This window comes from Malaya genurostris, chromosome 1, assembly GCF_030247185.1.
Source record: "Malaya genurostris strain Urasoe2022 chromosome 1, Malgen_1.1, whole genome shotgun sequence".
NCBI lineage: Eukaryota > Metazoa > Arthropoda > Insecta > Diptera > Culicidae > Malaya > Malaya genurostris.
The window spans coordinates 78,952,540-78,980,103 of record NC_080570.1 but is presented as its reverse complement, the minus strand read 5'-3'; the positions used below and the strand labels follow the sequence as shown (position 1 = coordinate 78,980,103).

The following is a 27,564-nucleotide window of genomic DNA, read 5'->3' as shown; positions in this document are numbered from 1 at the left end:
TCTTCCAAATAATTTTCTTTGATTCTTGAAAAATATAAAGATTTATCCATAAACTAGTATAACCCACACGGATAAAAATCAATTGCCGGTACAATGATTAAAAATCATGATATCATGAATCATGTCTATCATGAATAATAAGTCATGATTTCATGAGCAAAATGATTGATATCATGAACAATAACACATCTTTCATGAATATTTTGATGATATAAATCATTTTGCTTGTGAAAATTCATGAGGAGGCATGGTTCATGATTTCATGATTAAAAAATCATGGTACCGGTAATAGTTTTTTATCCGTGTGCAGAGTGAAACAGCACTCAAATCGGTCAAACCATCGCTGAGAAAACAAAGTGATTTTCTACTACAGGTTCTTCCGAAAACGAAATCCGGGAGTCGGTACAATCAAGGTCTGTTCAAGAAAATGTACTGGGATCCATTTCTGAGTCTATGGCTACAACCTTCGGTCGTTAATCCAAAACCGGGAACCAGGAACGCCAGAATTAGTTTGTTTTGGCCATTTACTGACAATGACTACCAATTGGAATAGTTCTGAGGCAAGTTGAGAAATTATTTAACGTATTTTTCTTCGCCGCTTTTAGAGACGGTATTAATATGTTAACAATCTTCACTCTGTAATTTCAGAACCGGGTGTCGGATCAGGATGAAATTCAGTAATTCAATATGGGACCACAAGACCTTTCATTTGAACCTAAGTTTGTGAAAATCGGTCAAGCTATCGCTGAGAAAAGTAAGTGAGATCCATTTTGGAATATATAACCACTATTTCCGGTGTTTCCGAAATCGGAAACCCGTAACCAGGATAGCCGGAATCGATTTTCTTGGTTGCCTGCTGATAATGACTAATGATTGGATTGTTGAAATTGGTACTCGCCCTCACGTCGCAAAAGTGGTCAAAAAGTACCTGGAAACGCTGAAATGGGAAGTCTTGCCCCACCCGCCGTATTCCCCAGATGTCGCCCCTTCTGACTTCCACCTATTCTGTTCGATGGCACACGGCCTGGCAGATCAACATTTTCAATCCTTCGAAGAGTTGGAAAAATGGATTGCTTCATGAATAGCGTCAAAAAGGATCTCCAAAGAAACCATGTGCAGTACGATGATTGGTAAGCAATTTAGTAGACCCGAAAAACAGTTTCCAATCAAGCAACATCAGCGGTCACTGTGTGATATGTATGTCTTCCATCATGTTGGGTTCAGAACATGTTTTGAATAAAAGGTTTATACATAATGCTTCCGTTATGGAACACCAATTTAAGGTTCAAATTAATAATTTTACAGGCACTGGCAAGTTGCCATGAAAAGTCATAGTATCTTTGACTGAGTGTAAAGAATGCTGGAAAATATTTTGGGAATTATTCGTAACACTGGTATCATTTTATCAAAAGAAACCTCTCTACCCCTTCTCGTATGCAATCGTATGACATTTTTATATCGGTGTACAAAATGGAATGGTTTATCGCACTTGGTGTTCCTGTATGTGGAAAACCCTATCACAATGATGACGTGCTCCTAATTAAGAAAGGTAAAACTAGTATAAGGAATCACAAAACAAACAAGAGGACAATTCCAAGAATCATAAGAATCAATCTCAAATCATGTTTCGATAATTCATAATGAATGTAGGAAAAAGTTGAAATCATTATGCCAATTTCTGCATTGGATTTGGATGTGATATTCTACAGATTATTGTCAATGTAGTCAATGTTCCTTTTTACGGAATAAATTGGATTTTCGGCAAATAGAATACAAATTAGGCAATGAATAAAATCAACGAATCTGTCCCATTAAAAATTTAGACATTATCAACAATCTAGATTACGAAGTACATGGCAATAATGTTCTTATTGTCCCATTTTTTGTTTTAGCTTCTTGAGAAAATCTTTTGCCTGTTTATCACCTTGACGATATTCTAATGCTCGTACACAGTCCGTATCTATTTGATATAAATGAAAAAGGTTAGTAACAATTTTGCTATGAAAATTTCGTAGATCAATTACCTAAGCGGCAGGGGCGAGTTAATCGTAAATGTTTCTGTTCAATTTTACCGCTTTCACTAGACACATCTGCAATATCATTGAAACTCATATAACATTCAGCCAAGTATTGGTTGGACATTCCAAACAAATCCTTATCTTTTACACTGAACAGAATTACCGCATCCTTCACGAGTCGCTGTTCCGGAGCGAACGTTCTACAATATAAGTTAATATAGCAATTAGAAAATAATAATAATAATAATAATAATAATAATAATAATATAGTTATGTACATACATAACAAATTTTTCGTCGTATAACGGAAATAACGTTTTTGTCTCAGTATGGGTACGGGGCTTAATGATTCCCACAAACCGTTCCTCTGGTATAAAATGAACCCGAACGAAGGAATCGCATGATCCGTTGGAATCCATTGGTCTGAGATTACGCGCATTCATAATTTCCAATTCGAGAACGTTGCCTTTGAAAAAGCACTGAACCGTTAGTTGTCCGTAGTCGTCATTTTCCGTTTCTTGTTCCTTTAGCCTATCAATGTAATACTGATGAATTAGATCGGTTGTCTCGTAACCATGCAATTGCAAAAGCCGTTCAATGTGTGCCAGAGTTTCTTTATCGGAAGCGCTCTCCGATTCTAGATTCTGGGTAGTTTTGAAGTTGGCAATTAAGATATGGAGCGTATCACGTAAGTTGGCGAAAAATGCTGGCGGACGACGCTTCTGAAATAAAAAAATTACAATCAATGTATAGTTTCAAACAATAGTAATGTATTACTTACATCTAAATTACTCTGAATTAGATCGTACAAGATAGTCGCCAATTCACTACAAATCGCATCTAATACACGTTCAAAGTTCATCTCGTTCAATTCTCCATTGAGCATTGCCAGCGATTCCTCCATGTACATCATCAAACGATCTATTGAGTTTGAATCTTGCTGCAAGAGCTCTGCTCCTTCGACCAAAAATCTTCGCATTGCAGGAGCCATTTTCCGAGCTAATTTTTCAACCAAATCCAAAATTTTGTTCCTTTCTGTATCTATCGCATTTTCAAGGACTGCGCGTAACGTATCTGCGCAACGCTCCGCTTCCATGGGACTTTCACTGTCAGACATTTTCGCTATAATATCATCTACTCCCAGCTCCGTTGCGAATGGCTTCAAGCTCTGCTTCATGTAATCGATATTGTTGATGGCAATGCACCATTCCTGGGTCACAACGAACTTCTTTTCGTAGATGTTTTCAACGATTTCCAGGTTTTCAACTCTTGCAGACATACGATCGGCATAAAAAACACAGCAACGGCAAATATCCTGAAATCGAAGAAAATGAAATACAAATGATAGTCTATCATTCGATTGTTGCGGTTTACTAGAAAGATTTTGTAAAATCGTCTAAATAATTCAACCTTATATCAGAAATCTATTTCCTATCTGTTCGTCTTCGACTCGTCAGTATATGACAAGTTATGTTGAACTCTTATGCCACATAGCAGTTCAACATACACCGCAACGAAAATATAAAACTCAAGCGGTACTAGTAGTGGCGTAATTTAACTAATGTGGTATAACAGTTCTACATAAACTGATATGTACCGGTGAATCGAAGGAGAATGCGAAAAAAAAATGGAATGGTTTATCGCACTTGGTGTTCCTGTATGTGGAAAACCCTATCACAATGATGACGTGCTCCTAATTAAGAAAGGTAAAACTAGTATAAGGAATCACAAAACAAACAAGAGGACAATTCCAAGAATCATAAGAATCAATCTCAAATCATGTTTCGATAATTCATAATGAATGTAGGAAAAAGTTGAAATCATTATGCCAATTTCTGCATTGGATTTGGATGTGATATTCTACAGATTATTGTCAATGTAGTCAATGTTCCTTTTTACGGAATAAATTGGATTTTCGGCAAATAGAATACAAATTAGGCAATGAATAAAATCAACGAATCTGTCCCATTAAAAATTTAGACATTATCAACAATCTAGATTACGAAGTACATGGCAATAATGTTCTTATTGTCCCATTTTTTGTTTTAGCTTCTTGAGAAAATCTTTTGCCTGTTTATCACCTTGACGATATTCTAATGCTCGTACACAGTCCGTATCTATTTGATATAAATGAAAAAGGTTAGTAACAATTTTGCTATGAAAATTTCGTAGATCAATTACCTAAGCGGCAGGGGCGAGTTAATCGTAAATGTTTCTGTTCAATTTTACCGCTTTCACTAGACACATCTGCAATATCATTGAAACTCATATAACATTCAGCCAAGTATTGGTTGGACATTCCAAACAAATCCTTATCTTTTACACTGAACAGAATTACCGCATCCTTCACGAGTCGCTGTTCCGGAGCGAACGTTCTACAATATAAGTTAATATAGCAATTAGAAAATAATAATAATAATAATAATAATAATAATAATATAGTTATGTACATACATAACAAATTTTTCGTCGTATAACGGAAATAACGTTTTTGTCTCAGTATGGGTACGGGGCTTAATGATTCCCACAAACCGTTCCTCTGGTATAAAATGAACCCGAACGAAGGAATCGCATGATCCGTTGGAATCCATTGGTCTGAGATTACGTGCATTCATAATTTCCAATTCGAGAACGTTGCCTTTGAAAAAGCACTGAACCGTTAGTTGTCCGTAGTCGTCATTTTCCGTTTCTTGTTCCTTTAGCCTATCAATGTAATACTGATGAATTAGATCGGTTGTCTCGTAACCATGCAATTGCAAAAGCCGTTCAATGTGTGCCAGAGTTTCTTTATCGGAAGCGCTCTCCGATTCTAGATTCTGGGTAGTTTTGAAGTTGGCAATTAAGATATGGAGCGTATCACGTAAGTTGGCGAAAAATGCTGGCGGACGACGCTTCTGAAATAAAAAAATTACAATCAATGTATAGTTTCAAACAATAGTAATGTATTACTTACATCTAAATTACTCTGAATTAGATCGTACAAGATAGTCGCCAATTCACTCCAAATCGCATCTAATACACGTTCAAAGTTCATCTCGTTCAATTCTCCATTGAGCATTGCCAGCGATTCCTCCATGTACATCATCAAACGATCTATTGAGTTTGAATCTTGCTGCAAGAGCTCTGCTCCTTCGACCAAAAATCTTCGCATTGCAGGAGCCATTTTCCGAGCTAATTTTTCAACCAAATCCAAAATTTTGTTCCTTTCTGTATCTATCGCATTTTCAAGGACTGCGCGTAACGTATCTGCGCAACGCTCCGCTTCCATGGGACTTTCACTGTCAGACATTTTCGCTATAATATCATCTACTCCCAGCTCCGTTGCGAATGGCTTCAAGCTCTGCTTCATGTAATCGATATTGTTGATGGCAATGCACCATTCCTGGGTCACAACGAACTTCTTTTCGTAGATGTTTTCAACGATTCCCAGGTTTTCAACTCTTGCAGACATACGATCGGCATAAAAAACACAGCAACGGCAAATATCCTGAAATCGAAGAAAATGAAATACAAATGATAGTCTATCATTCGATTGTTGCGGTTTACTAGAAAGATTTTGTAAAATCGTCTAAATAATTCAACCTTATATCAGAAATCTATTTCCTATCTGTTCGTCTTCGACTCGTCAGTATATGACAAGTTATGTTGAACTCTTATGCCACATAGCAGTTCAACATACACCGCAACGAAAATATAAAACTCAAGCGGTACTAGTAGTGGCGTAATTTAACTAATGTGGTATAACAGTTCTACATAAACTGATATGTACCGGTGAATCGAAGGAGAATGCGAAAAAAAAATTGATTATGAGTTCTAAGCACGAAAATTGTCTTACTTCTTAATGACCAGCAATCTATAATTTATCATAGCTTTATCAAATTACAGCCTAAGAAATGTTTGATTCACAGGTTCGTAATTGGACTAAGATAAGTTCAAAGCAATGTTTCACATATTCTTCGTGTAACTAATTCATTCATTCATCTTCGGTGCGCACATCTTTATATTACATACGCCCGTCTCGAGCAACGTGGAACTATTCACTGCACGAAAAAGAGAAGGGTGAAAATGAATAAGCAATAATCGTAGAGAACCCGAATCTACTAATACATTCTTCGCTGCTGGTATACATCGTGCATGCTCGTTTTATACATTCGTTTGTCATTCGATCGGTTCCAATAGCGTCACTGCGACGATCGTTGGATTCCATTCTTCGTGAAACATTCTTCATCTACTGAATTCATCATATCTCGTGAGGTAGCAGCAATAAGGACTCCTTGAGGCTGGTATATGGTTCATCACACACACATAAGACTATGGTACTAATACAGAGGAAAACGTCTTAATTTGTTTGTTTTAAAGACAGCACGAACGATCATCGCGAATTAGGTTTGGACGATTATCGCTGCATGAATATTCGTTCCACTTTCGCGTTAAGTCATTCGGGGATATGTAAGCCTTGGTATTGCATTCCTGTAGTGGAATTTGACCTTCTGTTTCAACAGACTTCGCAGCCGATTTAGAGTGTACAGAACCATTGTATGGCTGGTGATCCGATCCTATTGACACTACGAATTCTTCCAGGTCGGGTCTCGAAGATACAACAGTTTTGTAAGACCAGTGCCCTATGCATTGAACCGCCATCCCGGGACGTATGTTCAATGCGAATAACAACTGCAAGGAATTGATCTTTATGCAAACAACGAAGCAGCGTCGGCTTCGTTCGCACCCGAATATACGGACAAGTCGAATATCAGAACGATGATCGAACAAAGGCGAAGGGAAGCGAACGATGATCATTGGCGTTCGTTGCATTTTTGATATTCAAGCAGTAGTAAGGTAAATTTGTTTCTTTTTCTCTTTGGAACAAAAAAATAAACTTTAGGGTCTACAAATCTAGAAATCATTTCCATCTAGAAAATGTTTATTAGACCGGCTGTCCTCGAAGGTGTTAAGATTTAAACTAAACAGACAAAGAATCAACGTGTTTTCGAATAAAGTGACTGCAATCGTTGAGTTGAGTCGAGTGATGAGTAGCACCTCATGGTCAACGTGTAACCTAAACTGACTTAGAGTATGTAATTGGTGTAAAAATGCATGTCACAGTAGGAAGAGAAGGAATATTAGTTCAACATTTGTTTCCATTAGTGAACTAACTGCCTTACCACAAGAGTCACAAGAAGAGGACTTTTTTAAGTTGATCCAGATTGTCTTTTGTATAAGACTATTTTTTCTAAACCTATCTAATTCTAAACTAGTTCTACATTTAAAAAACGATTTACAAAATCAAGCCAAATCAAAACCAAAAAAATCTATTTTCAAAAATCAGATTTCACAGTGAAAGACCTTCTATATGAGAAAGGCAACGAGCAGTTTTTCTCGAAGATTAATAATTATAGCGATTCACTTTCTAATGATTTCATGCATTATGATCAAAAAAATTTTATTAAAAAACGCAAAATTTCAATTTTTAATGAATTTCTTTATTATCGCCTTCAAAGTTCTCTCCTCCTGTGGCCATACATGCATGCCAACGCTTGATACAATTTTCTATACAAGTTTTATAGGCCACCGAAGGTATGGCCTTTAGTTCACGCAGCGAATTCTCTTTTATGGTCTCCGTGGTCTCAAAAAGCGTTCCCCGCAATGGCAATTTGAGTCTGGGGAAGAGGAAAAAGTCACACGGGGCTATATCTGGAGAGTACGGTGTTTGGTTGATGATATTGACTGAGTTTTTGGCCAAAAACTGCGACACAACCAACGCTGTGTGAGCCAGCGCATTATCGTAAAATTCAGCATTTTTGGCACCAGCCGAGAAGCGACGCATTTCAAACCCAAAACATCAGTTAAAATGTGTTCGGCTGATTCATGAAAGATGCCCAACAACACAGCAATTTCTCTAATCGGTACAGAACGATTTTGCAACACGATTTGCATCGCCGATTCAATGTTTTCTTCAGTAACAGATGTTGTTGGGCGGCCAGGGATCTCATCATGATCCAAGCTTGTACGACCAACTTGGAAGCGTTTACACCACTCGTATGTCTGTGTTTTTCCTAGACACGATTCACCAAAGGCCTTTTCTAACATTTTCAACGTTTCGGAACACTTAAATCCATTTGCAACACAAAATTTGATGCACGCACGTTATTTTAAATTTCCATACATTATAAAAATCGCCACACGAAAAATTTTCAACTTCTTTGTATAGACGCCAAACAAAAACTAATCGTACGATATGCGTTAAAATTTGACAGAATGTGTATAAAAGTGTTGCCAACGTTGAGAGAATAAAAGTTTACCAATTGGACAAGCGCGGGAATTTTAAAATGAAAATTCCGGTTCTTTTTTATCATAAGGTAAACCCATAAGGGAAGTCTGTCATTTTGAATCTCATCCATTTAGTTGTTGAACTTCTTAATCTTCTGAGCAAGTCCAACGACATATTCGTATAGAATACGTAGAGAATGGTAAAACTTAAAAGGTAATTAAAAGGGTCAAATCCCCAAAAATCGTCCCTGCGCAGTAGCCTGTTCTTGACAGAAAAAGCCACTTAGCTTACTTCGTTTTTTTTTTTAAGTTGATCCAGATTGTCTTTTGTATAAGACTATTTTTTCTAAACCTATCTAATTCTAAACTAGTTCTACATTTAAAAAACAATTTACAAAATCAAGCCAAATCAAAACCAAAAAAATCTATTTTCAAAAATCAGATTTCACAGTGAAAGACCTTCTATATGAGAAAGGCAACGAGCAGTTTTTCTCGAAGATTAATAATTATAGCGATTCACTTTCTAATGATTTCATGCATTATGATCAAAAAAATTTTATTAAAAAACGCAAAATTTCAATTTTTAATGAATTTCTTTATTATCGCCTTCAAAGTTCTCTCCTCCTGTGGCCATACATGCATGCCAACGCTTGATACAATTTTCTATACAAGTTTTATAGGCCGCCGAAGGTATGGCCTTTAGTTCACGCAGCGAATTCTCTTTTATGGTCTCCGTGGTCTCAAAAAGCGTTCCCCGCAATGGCAATTTGAGTCTGGGGAAGAGGAAAAAGTCACACGGGGCTATATCTGGAGAGTACGGTGCTTGGTTGATGATATTGACTGAGTTTTTGGCCAAAAACTGCGACACAACCAACGCTGTGTGAGCCAGCGCATTATCGTAAAATTCAGCATTTTTGGCACCAGCCGAGAAGCGACGCGTTTCAAACCCAAAACATCAGTTAAAATGTGTTCGGCTGATTCATGAAAGATGCCCAACAACACAGCAATTTCTCTAATCGGTACAGAACGATTTTGCAACACGATTTGCATCGCCGATTCAATGTTTTCTTCAGTAACAGATGTTGTTGGGCGGCCAGGGATCTCATCATGATCCAAGCTTGTACGACCAACTTGGAAGCGTTTACACCACTCGTATGTCTGTGTTTTTCCTAGACACGATTCACCAAAGGCCTTTTCTAACATTTTCAACGTTTCGGAACACTTAAATCCATTTGCAACACAAAATTTGATGCACGCACGTTATTTTAAATTTCCATACATTATAAAAATCGCCACACGAAAAATTTTCAACTTCTTTGTATAGACGCCAAACAAAAACTAATCGTACGATATGCGTTAAAATTTGACAGAATGTGTATAAAAGTGTTGCCAACGTTGAGAGAATAAAAGTTTACCAATTGGACAAGCGCGGGAATTTTAAAATGAAAATTCCGGTTCTTTTTTATCATAAGGTAAACCCATAAGGGAAGTCTGTCATTTTGAATCTCATCCATTTAGTTGTTGAATTTCTTAATCTTCTGAGCAAGTCCAACGACATATTCGTATAGAATACGTAGAGAATGGTAAAACTTAAAAGGTAATTAGCTATAAGCTATCGCTACAAACAGTTTAAATGATCACCTTAACATAATTACTTACAACTAATTAAAAATGCAGTACATCATCTATTACTTACATCAACAATTTTCGCAACGAATATATACGCTCCCTCAATATCTGGCCAAGCCAATTGTTGCCAAAATATTTTGATCTGATAGAATATTGCTAGTGTGTCCACCGCTGAGGATGAATACTTCACCGTCTGATCTACCGGTTTCAATATGTCTAGTTCGATTGCTTTATAGATTCTCGTCAGCGCTTTGTACACTGCAATATCCAGCCAATGAGTCACTCCAGCTGTAAACCAACGATGGTACTCGTCTATAGCAAAGTTGGACTCTCCTGGACTGAGTGTTGGACCAAGGATGGAGAAGCGTTTCAGAACCAAGTAAAGCTCAAACAGCGTTGTCCCCATGTTGATGTCTTCGTATTCAATCATTCCATTGGTATTCGATTCGGGAATGTCGATTCGCTTAAGGCCACGGCAAATGTTTTCGACACAAGGTTTTATCAGTTCCGCTAGTTTAAGCTCATAGGTTATATAAAGCTCTTTGGTGTATAGAAAATGGAAAATTCTGGAAAATAAAACCTTATAAATCTACATCCTTATTTCAAAAATCTTCCATTCTTACTCCTGAAATATTTTATCGTAGTATTCAATTGAACGCTGAATATCTGAACGAACTAACTGAATTATCTTGATCAAATTCTGCAAGCGATCCTCGTCAAGGCCAGTATCAATATGGTGGCTCTCCTTGATACTAAGGAACCAGTCTTCGGCACCTGACACCACTGCACTAGACAATGCTCCGCGTACATCCCAACTAGGTTCGGAATTCTTTTCCCGTCTTATCCAACTGTACAGCTGAGTAGGAAATAAATCCGTTCCCTCCGGTGGTTCTAACAACGAAATTTTAGCGAGAATACTCAAAACGTCAGTAAGCATCTTAATAACCAGTTTATCACAGGCGGTCTTTTTGCGTAATTTTCGTATCGCTGAGAAACAGGACGGTAAAAGTTTTCTTGTTGCTTCCCAGAACATTTTCAACTCCTCGTCCGAGACAGATTTTGTTTGAACTGGACGCACTAGTTTGTCAAGTAACGAATCGAATAAACTAAATGACAGATGATGGTCTAGATGAATTGATGCATAAACAGACCATTGAATAAATGCAACAGCCGTCGTGGACAAACTACTTTGAGCCGAATGTTGAGTAAGTACGAATTCGCCTTGCGGAGTGAATTTTCCCGACCACCAGTATTGAGCTACTTTTGATGTTTCCAGCTCGTGCAACAATAGTATTCGCAACAGATGTCGGTGTTCTTGCGCGGCAACTTGGTTGTTCTTCTGAGAACTAAAGTTCAGTCTCACTCTTATCGTTCCTTGTCGTTTCAATTTATTTTTTTTATCCAGATTGTACCACATTACTAAGCCTGATGCCGGGATCGACTGAAAAATATAAACGATTCTTCATGTTAACATGGACATTTTATTACCGAATGTTGCAATGGACGAAGACTTACCTTCAGTGGTATACTAGCGCGCCCAATCAATTCGTTATCATGCTTTCCCGTTGAAGCTGTGACGGCTATTTCTTTCATTAGCTTCCTCAGTCCTCGTACACCTTTCACATCGAACACCTTATTCATTTTTTCTTTTACAGTTTCAGCCGGATCGAAGTCCCACACTTCGATGATGAGGTTGGCGTCATTTGCGTTTTCATCTATTGGCCTGAAAACGAAAAAAATCATTTGTTATATTTAAGGGGAGCTTCTCCTGTAAACGGGAACAATCCTTTATTTTGAGCATGGATTCATTGCAAGCATGGACTTCGACAATGGATTGGATTATTTCTTCATTTCGAGCATGGATGGGCTACCTAATCTTCATTATTTTGTAATCATTATTGTTTATTGAAGACTGCTACCGTGTAAATTATATGTTAAAAATATCGAGTAGTTCCTGAGATATGGTTGCTCAAAGTGGGGCATGTTTTTAAAACTGATGTACATGGTCAGTAAAGAACAGCTTGACTGATTTAAAAATAAATATCGGATTGAAGCGTGTTAAATTTTTCAATGGAACACCGTTAAGAAAATGTAAAAAAATGTATCCCACTTTATTCAAATGAATCATTCGAAACAACAAACAAAAACGGCGTTCTCTAGAGAACTCGAAAACAAAAAAAAAAGCATAATCTAGAGAAACAAAAAAAAAACGTTTACCTTTGAAAAAATAACATGTCCCACTTCGTGCAAACATATATCAGTAGCAACTTTATATCTTTACATATAATATACACTTTAGCAGTCTCTAGAAAATCAAAAGAACTACATAAAAAATTGAAGACTAGGCAATCCATTGTTGTTTTTAATCCACGTTTGAAATAAAGGAACGAAAAATAACATTCACAGGAGATCCTCCCCTTAAAACCAGCATCGTGTAATATATGCAAAATATAACTTACAGTGAAAAATGTTCTTCCCACACCGGATCTAGGGTAGCGGATTTAACCGACGTGTTATAACGATGCGTTGGATTAGAGGCAATAAACATCGTTACAAATGGATCGGACAGTCCATTAGAATCTTTTGGTTCTAGCTCTTTAGCCTCAATTACTTCCACATTAAGACATATTTCTGGCGGTTCTTTGCTATGCGCTATCTGAAAAACTTCATCATGCTTCTCGTTGGATATTTTGAATGCATCCTGGACATAGTGTATCAAACTATCCTCAGTTTGTTCTTCATCCTCACAGCCAATATTGTGTATGATTTCGAATAGTATTTCTTCGTAGAGCTCATCAATCTAACAATAATCACCAAATTAGTTACTAATATACATAAATTAAGCACAAAATTGAAATCATTGCCTACAGTCATTGAGTGAATCACCATGCTAGCTTGATGTTCCATCACATCCTTCCGGACACCTCGAAATTGATTGCGTTGCAATGTCCCACGCCGGTTGACCACCGGCATGGGCAGTAAGTTGTAGATATCGTTTGTCGGTTGGCATTTCGCTCGACCATATAAATCTTCGGTTCGAGCAATGGACTTTGATCGCTTTTCGCGGAATGATTTCGAAAGACGTATGGAGCCAAATTTGATATTGAATTTGTGATTTCCGCTTAGACCACCACCGCCGAGTAATCGTGGTAAAGAATAACTACTCATCATGGAATTTTTCGGTAATTTTTAGTGTACTTCTGGTTGCAAAGATTCAAATGTTTCATCGAATTTTCAGATTTAGTTCAATTACGTCACATGACGGTGGAGGTGATTCTGCATGATGGTTTCCAAATTAGATATTGTGCAACAGAACTTTGGGTATTTTGATTGGACAAATAACATAATAACACAGAGAACAGACATCCAAGCTAGTACAAACTTTTTCAAAAAAGGTGTGTAAAGCATACAAGTAAAAATCCGTTAAAAATCACCGTTAATAGTCTAGTTGTTAAAGAAAATGCATAATCAAAAATCGTTTTTAAAGAAAATGCATACCATGAAATCTCCATTATTATTTTTTATTTTTTGAAGAGTAACACAATTAATATTTCCTTACACAATATTTATATTGCGTTTGATGCAAATGTTTCGAAGCAGGGTAAAACGACAACAAACGGGAGAAAATGTCGCAGTACGGTGAAATCCCTTCACCGGAAGTATGGCGGAATTTTTCTCCGGAATCCGGAATGGCGTGCGAGTTGTGCGTATGCAACTACGTAAGGCAATTCCATCTTACATTATTTGTGATCAAGGTGGGACACGTCCGTGTAAAACGTTGATTACCTATGAAAATCAGCTGGTTACATGTCAGTTTTGTGAACAACCTGCACACTACGGTAAACCTTGCACTGAAACTACGAAAAGAACATCTTCAACCAAAGACAAGGTCAACCGTTCAACAACGAAAACTAGTGAGCGCAGTACTCATGTTTCACCATCAAACCAACCAGCAGCTACAACCAATGTACAACAAGGCGCATCTAAAGCAACTAGCAACGAGCTCAAGACTACGAACAACAAGGAAAACGAAACGAAGACGGACACTAAAAACAATACAACCGATGAGGCAATGGATGACGAGACGAGCCACGAACAAAGTGCCCCTCAACCCTCGCAGGAGGGAAATGGAAGCTCTTCTCCTCCTAGAAAAAGAGTGACAACGAGATCCACTTCAAAAAAATTGTTATTTAAAAAATCGGCTAATTCAGCCACGTAAAGCTTGCACGCAAATAGGCCTGAATAAAAATATCTTTAAAAAAATAACCGACAAATTGCATTTTTTTTCTTTCGCTCATTTTTTCAGAATGTGAGCAATGATCAAGTTAATATGTATTATTGCTGATGTTTTTGTTCTCGAGTATGTAGTCGAATACGCGACGGGACCCGAATATAAAGCGAGAACAAACTAATATCATACTAATAGTTCATTTTGCTGTCACTGCTTATTTAGGCATTATTTTATTATTGAAATGATAAAATAATGCCATATTTTGGTACAACAGCTTGCTTAGTCATTTGTTTAGTTTAGTCACTGTATTTTACATTTCAATATTGCTTTGCTATTTTTTGATATTGAAAATACTACGTTAAATAAAAAAAATAAATTCAAATGTAGCGGTTTCCAAAGCCCATAAAAGAGCGGTCGAAAAATTCGAAATAGAACATCACATCGATTTTTTAGAGACAGCCAAATCAATGTTAACGAACTTATATTCAAATGAAGTGTCTTATCATCTCAGAGAATCCTATTTAATTTCATCGCTTTCTGGTTTGGATATATAGTGTGATGATGAATGTTGAAAATTTCAATTTGTCATTAGAAGTGATAGAAAAATTTTCTTAGTAGTGGTCAAAAGCTTCAAAACAGACCTCACAAGGATTTCTCAGAGATGAGTAGGACGATTTTTACAAATGGATTTAATAGAAAGGTCTTATGTTTTCATCAGTATTCCCAAATAAACACCGAACACCATACTCGCGGGAGTTCTGTTCTCATACTGACCTATCTATTCACGTTGAAACCCGACCTCATACATTTGTACACAAACGCGTGCACATCACCATGCACGTACATCATGTACAAACTCGATGTTCGCTTGTCTGTTGCTGAACAGTGATTTCAAATTACCACAATGTCCATTCCGGAAATTATCGATTGACAAATATATCAGCCATGTCTACAAATAAATTTTCAAGTAAAAACATGGAAAATACAATTTTAGATTCAACATTAGCTTCACTTGCTACCGTTTGAATGGATTTGTATGAGAATTTCAAGCACTTATTATATGCGAAGGCTTAAATGATCACTAGAAATAATGATCTGAGTAAAACCTTCCAGTATCTTCTAAGTTCGTACAATATTAGTTCTCAGCAGGTTTCGTGATGAAAGATTTATTGGATTTTAAGTAACATTAATCGAAGAACAAGGTACTATGAACTAATATTAAATGAATTCGAAACACTATTGTTGGATTCCTTTCTTTGTAAATTAATGTTAATAAACGACAACACTGATATCCTTAATTTTGTTTCGCTCCTAAAATATATCACTCTGATTTTTACCGAACTTGTTTTGTTTTTATTTGTTCTGTCTTTCTTCTATCACTGGTTCAACGCGACCCAATGTACGTACTGTGTTCGTTCGTTTAGGGTACTCGGGACGAGTTTGAACATGGACTCACAGTAAATTTGAGATTGAATATGTGCTTGAAATATTGTGTACAGGCACAAGCGTGCCGATGTTCATGTGAAGACTGGTTTTCATAGATTTCTATACAGTTTAATCCAGCTCCGGAACAGGATAAAGAGTGCTCCTAAATTTAAAGTGTCATATGTTTAGATTCCTTATTATCATCGATTATAAAATGGCCTCTCCCACAGTCATTGTCTATGTGACATCAGATTGTAATGGCCGTACTTTACGCGATGAATCGTGCTTCGAGAATCTACCGAGAATGTAAAAATTATTTTTTCCGAACGCAATCGATGAGTCCCAAAACTGCATAGGCATAGGAAAATTATTTTTCCCATAGTATTGGGTAATAGATGTTATTAAGTGTTGAATCGGAAAAAAGAGCTGCTGAAAAAATATTCATCCATTTTGCAAAGTATGTTGATTGATGAGAGTGATTGTTATTCCGAATTCCAGAACACTGCGTATTGATAAGTCTCAAAACTGCAGTAATAATGACTCTATTTCAATTTGTAAAGCAAAACAATCCGCGAGGATTGTGATGTTGCGATATATTCTAAGATCAACACACATTAATGCAACTTCAACTTCAAATGACGACAGTTCAGCGCATAAATCATTCAGCATGATAAGGAGTGGTCCTAAGTGGCTCCCTTGTTTCGACTCGTGAAGAACAGAAAGATTCTTCTAACGTTGCATCAAAACTATTCCAATTTGCAGGTCATATTAGTTACTCGGGCGGTTCAGATTCCAAAAATACCGATCAAAAACTACAAAATGAAACTTACGCAATGCTCTTGTGAACCGGCGAATTGTCTTAAAAAACGAATTTTTCGGTCTTTAATCGCTTTAGTAATGCTAGTTGTTGAAAATGGTGTTTTTCCTTGTTTGCGGTAGTCCACGAAAACTTTACGATGACAATCCTAGAAAAACTACTTCATGAGTCAAAATTTGTATTTTGAGCGGTTAGTGGAATGCAAACTAAACCGTCTTAAAGAAATTATAGGTTCCTTTGGATTCCACGGAAAAATAAGCTGTAAATACGGTTTAGAATAGCAATCTGATACTAAAAAATCCCTATTTATATAAATGTTTGTGAGATGTAAACGCAGAACTAAACGAATCAATCTTAATGCTAATTCCAGAATTTTACCAACATTTTCGAATTAAGTAATACAATTTCTTGATTTTGCAAACCCACTCATTTCTATAAATCCGCAACCCGCTGGTTACGATGTTGTCGTCAAGCACGACCACGATTACTGTAGAGATATTGAGAAAATCACATTTTGCATGGAACGACTTGTTTTAGTCGAACAACAAAACCGTGACCTTTAAAAAAGAATACGGAAAAGCCAAAAATAAATTACAGCGTTTAAGGCTAGAGTTCAAGCTCTAACGAATCTAATGATAAAATCTATGAAGTCTGGATTCAAACAAGCGATTGGCTATTTTTTCAATCCAAGTTCGTTGAATACTGATCGACTTCGGAACATAGTAGATGAGGGATTGAAGCTGGTAATTAAAAGTGGACTTATACCGAAATTATTAGTTTACGACCAAAATTCAACAAATCGTTCATTATTTAAATTGTATGGAGTCACAGTAGATCGTCCTTGGTTCTTTTTTCAGAACAGAAAAATTTTCGGTGCGTTTGATAATCTTTTTGACTGTGCCAATTCATCAAGCTTCAACGAGACAAAGGTTTGTTCAGTCGTGTTCTTGTTCATTTTCACCACAATATTTCATTAACAGTACCTTAAAAAACCGATTAAAAAGAATTCTGTTCATTGGAAACTTTTAAGTTCTTTGATACCGCTGGTTGAGTAGCATCTTTGGAAAGATCTTCATGTAAATCACGGAGTTTCTTTGTTGAGAACTGAAAATTTGTCACAGGACTGCCTCGAACACTTTTTTTCGTTGATTCACTGGAAGAACTGCAACAACAACCACACAGATGCCAGTAAATTTGCATCTGCATTTAAATCAATTGTGGTCAATCAAATTATTGCACCAAAAAAATTAGGTAACGTCGAGGTAAACCTCAACAAGTACTTTATAACAACTTCAGAGATGTCTAAAATGCGAATAATAAAGAGTGAAGAATTTAAAAAGAAAATTGCACCGAATGAAACTGTCAGCAGAATGGAAATTCATCAATCGAATAGTGTATATTATACCGCTGGTTGGGTAGCATCTAAACTACGACATGAAGATTGCATCGATAGAGCGTATGGTGATACTCGCTTTGTATCACGATATGACAATTTAATCATTAATCTTGAAAAGTTCAAAACCAACTCAAAACTAAATCCACCGGGCCTGTGCATGTTTCGATTTTGTAATGGTATACGATGAACGATTCCTCGGACTGCAGAAAACGCCAAAAGTGTTCTACAGTGCTGGACAACCACTACTACACCACAACCGGAAGAAGCATGGAAACCCCAACCGGGAAACGCAAAAACAAGCTGTGCAACAACAAGACCAACAGCCATGTTAAGCTAACCGCAATGAGCCAAATAAAAACATGCTATTAAAAAAAATAACAAATAGCATCACACAATACTGAAACATGTTGAGAAACAGCTCATATCTTATACGCAAATAACGATACCATTTGGATTCACATTTCGCTTGCTCGAGCATAATCATTCGCATTATCAGGATGGTGCGTGTTTGTAGGTATATTTTAAATCAGGGGTTCCCAAACTATTTTGGGTCATAGACCCCTTTACTAAAATTAACTTAGGCCTCAGACCCCCATCAACAAGTTCCTTTGAAAATTAATTTTCTTGCATTTTTAATATTGATGTAAAACACTTAGCAATTTCTGCGGATGGTCAAATAAATACAACTTTTTAGCGTAAATATTTCAAATAACAACTTATATCAAACAATAGGGGGTCAATTTCTAGACCTCGTCGACCCCCATAGTCAGTTTTCGTTTACGTCGACCTCCTCAAAAAGGGGTCTATATCGACCACTTTGGGAACCCCTGTTTTAAATGATCGGATAAAAAAGTCGGCCTGCATACTGGTGAAACAGTATCGAACTCCTTTCCAAATAAATATGAAACTTTTCAAATAAATATTCGAGTAAAACGATTGGCCATTTTGTTTGCAAACTGGGGTTTGTTTAGTTAGAGCATATCATCAAAGACATCATATTAACAAGATATCCAGCTCTCACATTTCCCGAACAAATCTTTGGCAACATCCTTTTTGCGACCATTGCGCCCTCAGGCGAGTTCGCATCGAATCACGTACATAGAAGTAGGGGAGAGAAATGTCAAATTCGTACGCGCCAAAATAGCAGCACTGCGCACCCATACAATTGACATGACATGTTGAATGAGACGCCGTGCGATGGCGTTGCTGAACTGAAGATTGAGATCGCTCCAAGCTGACAGGTTCTGATATCATTGAACAGCAGATATCACGCGTTTCTTTTTGAGAACGGCTAATAAGCCACCTGTCACCTTCCACTTTCGAAAGAAATTGCAAGCGAGCTATGAATGATAGAGTATTAAATTTAACACCAGACGGAAGAGAAAACTTTTCTCTACCGTTTACTCTTGTGACTTGCTCTCAGCGAGTGCCGAGTGATTTGGAATTACTTTTCAAAGTGAATGTTGACTGGTGGCTTATTAGCCGTTCTCAAAAAACCGCGTGATATGTAATACTACGGTATATTATTGTTTGTAATGCTGTTGGCACTGCTGGTACTGCTCGATGTCTATAATTTACTGTTTATCCCTGTGACAAACAGGTCGAATTCATAATAACACTCTACAAATAAATATAAGCTCTCATATCATTAAATAGGACCTAATAGTAAAGTTTTACCTGGGAAATAAAGTACCAAACATGAAAGGAAGTCACATCTAGTTCTTGGCTTGTTTATTGACTTAATTTTATCTGCGAACAGCGTTGCCAAGTTCCCAGATTTTTCTCGCTTCGCCAGAAACCAGATCTTTTGCCAGAGAAAATGTGTAGCTAATTTAAATTCAATGCCATGAACGCAATGAAAAAAATATCGCAATCAAAGTAACTTGTAATACATCGTTCATTTCATTTTAATTTTGTTCTACATATCAGAAGTGATCTGCCAAACATTGCCTTCACAGCCTATAGGTTTCATCTTTTCAGCACTATTCATAACATTCATGAGCAAAGTTAAATACTACTTCATAACTCTTGAAATTAAAGACGATAGGTCTAAAAGAACGTAATTCTACATTAATTATAGGCAATATTTACTTTCGTCAGAAAAAAAACACATTAATATATGAAAATGTCCACACAGTTCGCATTCACATCTCATCCAAGTCAGTCGATAAAACAAAACCGCTTACGTTCGGGACAGAAGAAACCATGTACAGTATTGTGTAGTGAACAATAGAACGATCTCGAAATGAGTGAACCAAACGAACAAAAGCTACCGCCGGTACGAAAGAATACAATTATTGTTGACTTCAGACAGTGCAAAATTCGACCTTCGATACGTGAACTTGAAGGTTTGCTTAAGCAGCAAATGCATCTTGACATTAAACGTGTGCATTTACTTCAATGCAATAAGACCAATAATGTTGTTTATATCCAGTTCTATAAAGAGTTGGATGCAATTCAATTCGCTAAAGACAATAATAATGTGCACTATGTGGAGCATGAAAATATCATGTACAACATTCCAGTATATATGGAACATTGTGCTATAGAAGTGCGTGTACATGATCTTTCCTCAAGCGTTATTGATCCTTATATTCGCAAAACTATGTCCCAATACGGAGAGATTCTCTCTATCGATTAAGAAAAGTGGAAAAAATTTTTCCCCGGTATTCGAAATGGAGTACGTTTGTTACGCATGCGCTTGAGGAGGCCTATACCTTCTTATGTGATATTCGCTCAGGATACAAGAATCCCGTGTAAATCACTTGTTACCTATGACAATCAGATGGCCACATGTCAATATTGCCAGAAAGCTGTTCACTACGGTAAGCCATGTGATAAACTGGACAAGGAGTCAACTAAACCAAAGGACAACGGTGCTTCCTTCACACCAACTCCAAGCAACCCCAGTACACCTGTGACAGCCACCAACAACAGTGAAGCATCCCCTTCAACGAAATCATCCAACGTATCCCCAAAAGAACAAAGTAAACCAGCTGCAGTTAACAACTTACCCTCCAACCAACCAGCAATTGCAACCAATGTATAACAAGGTGCATCTACAGCAACTAGCAACGAAAAGAAGACGGAAATCGACAACAATACCATCGATACGGCAATGGATGACGAGACGAACCGCGAACAAACTGCCCCTCAATCCTCGCAAGAGAAAAATGGAAGCTCCTCTCCCCCTAGAAAAAGTGTGACAACAAGATCCAACTCAAAAAAAAATTTATTTAAAGAATCGGATCAATCGGCCACGTAAAGCTTGTACGCAAATAGGCCTGAATAAAAATATCTTTTAAATAAAAAAAATGTCCACACCTCTATTTGAGCATCATGCTCAATTATTTTTTACATTTCACTTCTGGCTGCACACTAAACGCAAACTATTAAACATGACTGAACTAATAGCCTTTAGCGTCACGAGATGGAGTTACTGTTATGTCCTTTTCGATTTGTATTGAACTCGTTAAAGTGATCCATATTGATATATAATATATTTGATTCATATCGAAGTTGGGATTGCAATCTTTCAGAATTTTTTCAACTCATTTAAGAATGTCGGTGGAGAGGGTCGGTTCTTTGTTTTCTGTAAGGGCTGTTATTTATTTTATGGATTATTTGATCATCGTAATCTTTTTTGTCCACAATAACCACTTTATTTACCTTATCAGCCTTTATATAAAATACAGGGTTTTCCCGCAATTTTTTATTAATACTTTCTCTTTTAAATTTTGTTCTTTTATTGGAACGTTTTTAATGACTTCATCTACAATCGTTCTGGCGTCATTAGTTTGTGGAAAGGGGAGATTACAGTTATTGAGACCCCTTTCTACGTCTATAATAACTTGTTCGAGATTTAATTTAGAAGGAATGGCATATTCAACCCATCCTCTCTTTGGAACACTCGTGCCGACTTTAGTCCATTGTCGGGAAATCAGTCTGTTTTGTGGGGTATAATAATGGATCCTAGTTTCGTATACAGTTACCAACTGATACTAAACGTCCAACCGAATCCGCATCAGCCTCGCCAAATATGATCCCGAAGATCGCTCGCGTTCGTCTTTATTTTTAGGGGAACGTGCCACTTGAGCCAATTAGTTCTGATGCCTGAAACTGATCCGCAATTGTTCGGCTCAAATCGTGTATTTGTTGTTCATAGTGAACACCGTTAACTGTTCCACCATTGGATTTTCAACGGTATCGGTGTGGTCGTGATAACGATGTCGATGCTTCATGAGGATTCACACAAGATGTTTTGAGTTTAAGCTCCTTCAAAAAAGTACAGAAAATGTTGGAGCACGACCGCCATAAACTTCCATTAGCGTACGATGGTTCTCGTACACTTCTTTTTCATTAATTAAGAAGCAATGAAAATATGTTCTTAATTTTTGTTCGTTTTCCGACATCTTTGCACGCAAAGAAAACTAATTGAAAGAACATTTTAGTAAATCGTCAACTCTCTTTGAACAATCAATACAACGAGCAGTATTCAGTTGTGGTCTAACATATTTAAATGTACAAAAACCGAATCATCACAATTGAAGTGTAGAATTAAATGAAAACTTTTCCTATCGATTCTAACACTTCGCGATCTTATAGAAGTGAATATTAACTAGATCCTTTCGCCCTTCTGATCGGGCTAGGATATAGGTAGCCGGATGTTCTAGCTAGATTATTAGTACTAATGGAAAATATCAAAAAATAGAGGAATAAATTGAATTGCATCTGAATGTAATGCGCTGGTTCAAGATATTTTCGAATGAAAGCTCATAGTCGAATTGCCGAAAGCATCAATACACTACGAAATGATTCCATGTAGTTGTTAAAAAATTTTACTAATGCTTCACTTATCTTCTATCAGCAACTAAAACACCAATAAGTAAGTTAGATATACATTGTAACATTACGAGACATAAATCTGATCTTAACAGTAATTAAAATACCGAACTTTTTAACATTAAAAAATATTTAAACGAGTTATACACTTGACAGAATTCTTTTTGAAGTATAATAAATAATAATCTAATGGCTCGCAGTTTGCAAATCCATGTTTTCTGAGTTCTTTCTTACAGCGTGATTATTGTTTCGTCAAATATATATACAATTGAAATGATTACTCTCCTGTTCACAAGTCAAAAATATCTTTACAATTCTCAACACTACACTGTGATTGACTGGTAATTATTTTTAGCCAATACCAATACTCTTTTTCCCACTTCCCATATCATAGAATAAATAATCTGCCTAGAGAAAACAGTGTCAACTTTATGCAATGAGAAATGGTCATTCGTTTTTCCATTATTGATAAGTTTTTTGTCCAACAAATACTCAATTTTCCGTCATTGTACGCTTCAATCACGTTTGGTACAATCACTCTTATCTAATGCTAGTTGCACATATTGTTTTATTTAATTTCAATAACAAAATTGCGCAAATCTACAACAGAAAACCACTAACCGAACGAAAAAGTTTGCCCATCGCACTTGAACTGAAAACGTAATTTTATTTTTAATTCACTACTCAAATATGTTTCTCAGTTTTCTCCGTTAATACTGCTCAATGACCATGTGCATATTTATTTTTTGTCACGCTTCTCTCCTCACCAAATTGTACACTTTTCAAGTTCAAAACGGCCGATCATTGAGAATAAAATTTCTCTGGGTTTTACGTCACTTATTTTCCTTCCACACGATTTTCATTATTATATCTCTATTTCAGCAGAACACTTTCACGAAAGCGCATAAATATACGTGCGAATACTCAAAACTTGGCATATTCTATGTTCAACCTGTCGCACAGATACTGAATTATTGCCAAATGCTCTCCACTACAAATGGATGCTCGTAAGTCTTTTTGTTTATACGTACTCTGATTGGCCGGAAGACGCATTAGATGTGTTCCGAATTTGTGAAGCTTGTGGCAGAAAACAATCACCCGAACGTATTGAACCGTAAATTCTTTACAACCAGTCAATGGTTGGAGGGGAAACTCGCAAAAGACTACCGAGGACTATAAATAATTTTCATCCGGATGAAGTGGGATTGGACTCAACACATTCGGCAAGGAATCGGATATTGAATTGTTGTTCATGAGCTACAACATGGACGAGACGTGGAAAATACATCCTAGTAAGTGTCCAAATACGTCAGATACTGGTAAAAATAACAGAAACTAATAACACGACTTGGTCGGTTGTTATGGTAGGTCGTGAACGTGGATGAACAGCGATGTTGAAGTGCGTCATAATTATTCATATAATATATATATTTGTTGCAGTTTAATTCTAAAAGATCAGAGAATATTAAATGTGCAACATATAGACATAGGTATTAAAATTTCGATACTCGTTCCAATTATTTACAGTACGTAGATTTTGAAGGGAATCAAATCGAATTTTAGAAAAAATAGGAGCATGTTGAACGCGCTGGGACACGGAACCACTCGCGATCGCAATTCAAGTAAAATATTAGTTGTTTTTACTAATATCGATTGATTAAAATTTGATGCAACTAATCGATTGTGGTTTTTTTCTAACTAAAATTTTAATTTTTAAAACGACTAAATTGGTGATCAGTATAACTAGCAATTAAGTTATATTCAAAAGATATTTTATTCAGGCCTATTTGCGTACAAGCTTTTCGTGGCCGATTTAGCCGAGTTTTAAAATAATTTTTTTTGTATTGGATCTCGTTGTCACCCTTTTTCTAGGGGGAGAGGAGCTTCCATTTTCCTCCTGCGAGGATTGAGGGGCAGTTTGTTCGTGGTTCGTCTCGTCATCCATTGACGTGGTATTGTTGCTGATTTCGTTGCTAGTTGCTGTAGATGCGCCTTGTTGTACATTGGTTGCAGTTGCTGGTTGGTTGGATGGTAAGCTGTTAACTGCAGCTGGTGTACTTTTTTCTATAGGGGATACGTTGGATGGTTTCGTTGAAGGGGATGCTTCACTGTTGTTGGTGGCTGTCACAGGTGTACTGGGGTTGCTTGGAGTTGGTGTGAAGGAAGCACCGTTGTCCTTTGGTATAGTTGTCTCCTTGTCCGGTTTATCACATGGCTTACCGTAGTGAACAGCTTTTTGACAATATTGACTTGTGGCCATCTGATTGTCATAGGTAACAAGTGATTTGCACGGGACTCTTGTATCCTGACCGAATGTCACATAAGAAGGTATATGCCTCCTCAAGCGCATGCGTAACAAACGTACGCCGTTTAGAATACCGGGGAAAAAATTCTTCCACTTTTCTTTTTCGATAGAGAGAATCTCTTCGTATTGGGACATGGTTTTGCGAATATAAGGATCAATGACGCTTGAGGGAAGATCATGCACACACACTTCTATAGCACTATGTTCCATATATACTGGAATGTTGTACTTGATATTTTCATGCTCCACATAGTGCACATTGTTATTGTCTTTTGCGAATTGAATTGCATCCAACTCTTTATAAAACTGGATGTAAACAACATTATTCGTCTTATTGCATTGAAGTGCACACGTTTAATGTCAAGATGCATTTGCTCCTTAAGCAAACTTTCAAGTTCACGTATCGAAGGTCGAATGTTGCACTGTCTGAAGTCAACAATAATTGTATTCTTTCGTACCGGCGGTAGCTTTTGTTCGTTTGGTTCACTCATTTCGAGATCGTTCTATTGTTCACTACACAATACTGTACTTGGTTTCTTCTTTCCCGAACGTAAACGGTTTTGGTTTATCGACTGATTTGGATGAGATGTGAAACCGAACTGGCAATCAAGTTGAATGATTCATACTAGCAGCTTAGCGAAGACACACATTTTTAATAGATCAATTGATTAAAGTTGTTGATGATGATGGTGTGTTCAACATGTTGCAATTAAAGACTGTACTCGAAAAAATGCTCAGATAAAAATGATCACCAAAAATTCTTTCAGGGAAACAATAAAATCATATTAACTTTTTGGCTAAATGGCCAAATGCCCGCAGCTTGAACTTAATGCTACTCATTAAATTATGTGCAATATTTGCGCTATCCTTCTTACACAAATTCATCCACTTTTTTCAACTCCTTCTCATTTTTAAAGACCGTCCCTGTTTTCTCTTCATTGTCTGTTGGATAAACCAGACGGAAGAATACACCTTTTTGGCATTGTTCCGAATCGAAAGATTATGATTGTGCTTGAAAATAATGCTTCTTGTTTTAGGAACACAAGGATAAGGGTTTATTGCATAGTAGCGCATCTCGAGCAGCTGAAGGAGCTGTCGTGAGTGCTCCTGTCATCGCCATTAGGACCATCCTTTGGAGGTGATTTAGCCTTGACTGAACTGTCACAACTTTTCCTTTCTGCCATCATATAAGGCATCCATATGCTAAAACTGGTCTAACTATAGTTGTATAGATCCAATGATGCAATGCAATCTAAAAACATAATTAAGTGACTCCAATATTGGTCGGACATATCTCTGAGAATCAACCCCAAATGTTTTTGGAATCACGTGAACGAACAAAGGAGAGCATCAGGACTACCTGATCAGATGTTTCTTGATGACGTATATTATACCTGATATTTGCTACTTATTTCAGCGAAATTTTAGCAGTGTATTCTCCGATGAATTTCTATCGATTGATCAGATCTCCCAAGCTGTCATCAATGTTCCTAGCCGCTCTTCGCCTGGTCATCACTCCTTCATAACAACTATTATGATTGAAAAAGCGTTATTAAGATGAAATCGTCTTCCAAATCTGGACCAGAGTGTATTGAAAAAGTGCTCAGAGTCTTCTAATTCCACTGTCGATGTTGTTTAATCAGGCGCGTATACAGGGGGAGGTTTTGGGAGTGTGTGTTAAAATATTACTCTTGAATCAGGAACATTTACAAATATATGGAAAAAATCCTTCATTTTCCCAGTTTTCAAGAAAGGAAATAAAACCGACGTATCCAATAATCGTGGTATAGCCGCTTTATGTGCCGAATCTAAATTATTTTAAATTATAGTTCTTGATTTCATGGAGCACAACAGCAACAACTACATTTCACAAACTCAACACGGATTCATGTCGAAACGATCAAGTGCAACAAACTTACTGTGCCACACTTCTTTTATAGTTCAATCTCTACAAGCACGCCTACAGGTTGACGCAATCCACACTGATTTCTCAGCAGCCTTTCACAACTTAAACCAGCAAATAGACTTGGTTCCAGTAGATCGTTTCTAATATGACTCCATTTATATACGATTGGTCGCGAAATATCAGTGAAAATCGGAGAGCTCATTACAGTACCTCTTGCTGTCAACTCTGGTGTCCCTCAAAGCAGTCACCTAGAACCATTCTTATTTTTACCTCAATGATCTCAACTTCCTATTGAAATACCACCACGCTCGCTGACAGGGCTTGCAAATTGAAGCAACGAATATGAACAAAAGGGTTTCACCATCTGTGCTATTCACACACATTCGTATGTCAGGAAGTATTCACAGCGCAACCCAAGCAAGGAGAGCTGCTTCGTTCGTTCATTAGTTCATGAATATGCCCGCTTGCTGAGAACTATGCTTCATGAGGTTAGCATTTGATGAATGGTTCTCATATTGTAGATGCCTATGAGGAAACTAGATTCATACATTTTAGTTCCGATGAATATTTATTTGAATAACATTGCTTTTAGTATTTCTAGGATATATACACAGTGTAAACTGTCAAGAAACAAATTGATCGTTTTGAAAATGGGCTCAAATGCAAAATTTCTGCTATAAAATGTTTAAAGTATGTTTGAAATGTGATCAAATTTGGTCTTGGAATGC

General features: G+C 36.9%; 2 protein-coding genes across 14 annotated transcripts in view; one reads left to right on the top strand and one right to left on the bottom strand.

Annotated features, from left to right (window-relative positions):
• Positions 1 to 1,460: 1,460 nt before the first annotated feature.
• Positions 1,461 to 27,564, top strand: part of LOC131440560 (uncharacterized) — a 92,546-nt gene continuing 66,442 nt past the window's right edge. The window contains exons 1-3 of one of the 2 annotated variants that reach the window (XR_009231404.1): positions 1,461 to 1,549; positions 1,893 to 1,982; positions 4,068 to 4,157. The gene's annotated coding sequence lies outside the window, so the exon portion shown is untranslated. Of the gene's footprint in view, positions 1,550 to 1,892; positions 1,983 to 3,642; positions 3,725 to 4,067; positions 4,158 to 27,564 lie in introns of those variants that run through there. The other variant, XR_009231403.1, reaches the window with a different exon arrangement.
• LOC131440558 (protein unc-13 homolog 4B) overlaps positions 1,732 to 27,564 on the bottom strand; it is a 128,121-nt gene continuing 102,288 nt past the window's right edge. For 6 of the 12 annotated variants that reach the window (XM_058611939.1, XM_058611940.1, XM_058611944.1 and 3 more), the window contains 8 exons: positions 12,374 to 12,714; positions 11,430 to 11,637; positions 10,538 to 11,355; positions 9,982 to 10,480; positions 4,972 to 5,505; positions 4,473 to 4,912; positions 4,200 to 4,393; positions 3,907 to 4,135 (listed from right to left, as the gene is read on the bottom strand). In XM_058611939.1, the coding sequence (XP_058467922.1) occupies positions 4,044 to 4,135; positions 4,200 to 4,393; positions 4,473 to 4,912; positions 4,972 to 5,505; positions 9,982 to 10,480; positions 10,538 to 11,355; positions 11,430 to 11,637; positions 12,374 to 12,714 (3,126 nt within the window). In that variant the 3' untranslated portion in view covers positions 3,907 to 4,043. Of the gene's footprint in view, positions 1,961 to 2,024; positions 2,219 to 2,300; positions 2,741 to 2,799; positions 3,334 to 3,906; positions 4,136 to 4,199; positions 4,394 to 4,472; positions 4,913 to 4,971; positions 5,506 to 9,981; positions 10,481 to 10,537; positions 11,356 to 11,429; positions 11,638 to 12,373; positions 12,715 to 12,782; positions 13,365 to 23,246; positions 23,770 to 27,564 lie in introns of those variants that run through there. The other 6 variants (XM_058611949.1, XM_058611951.1, XM_058611950.1 and 3 more) reach the window with 6 other exon arrangements.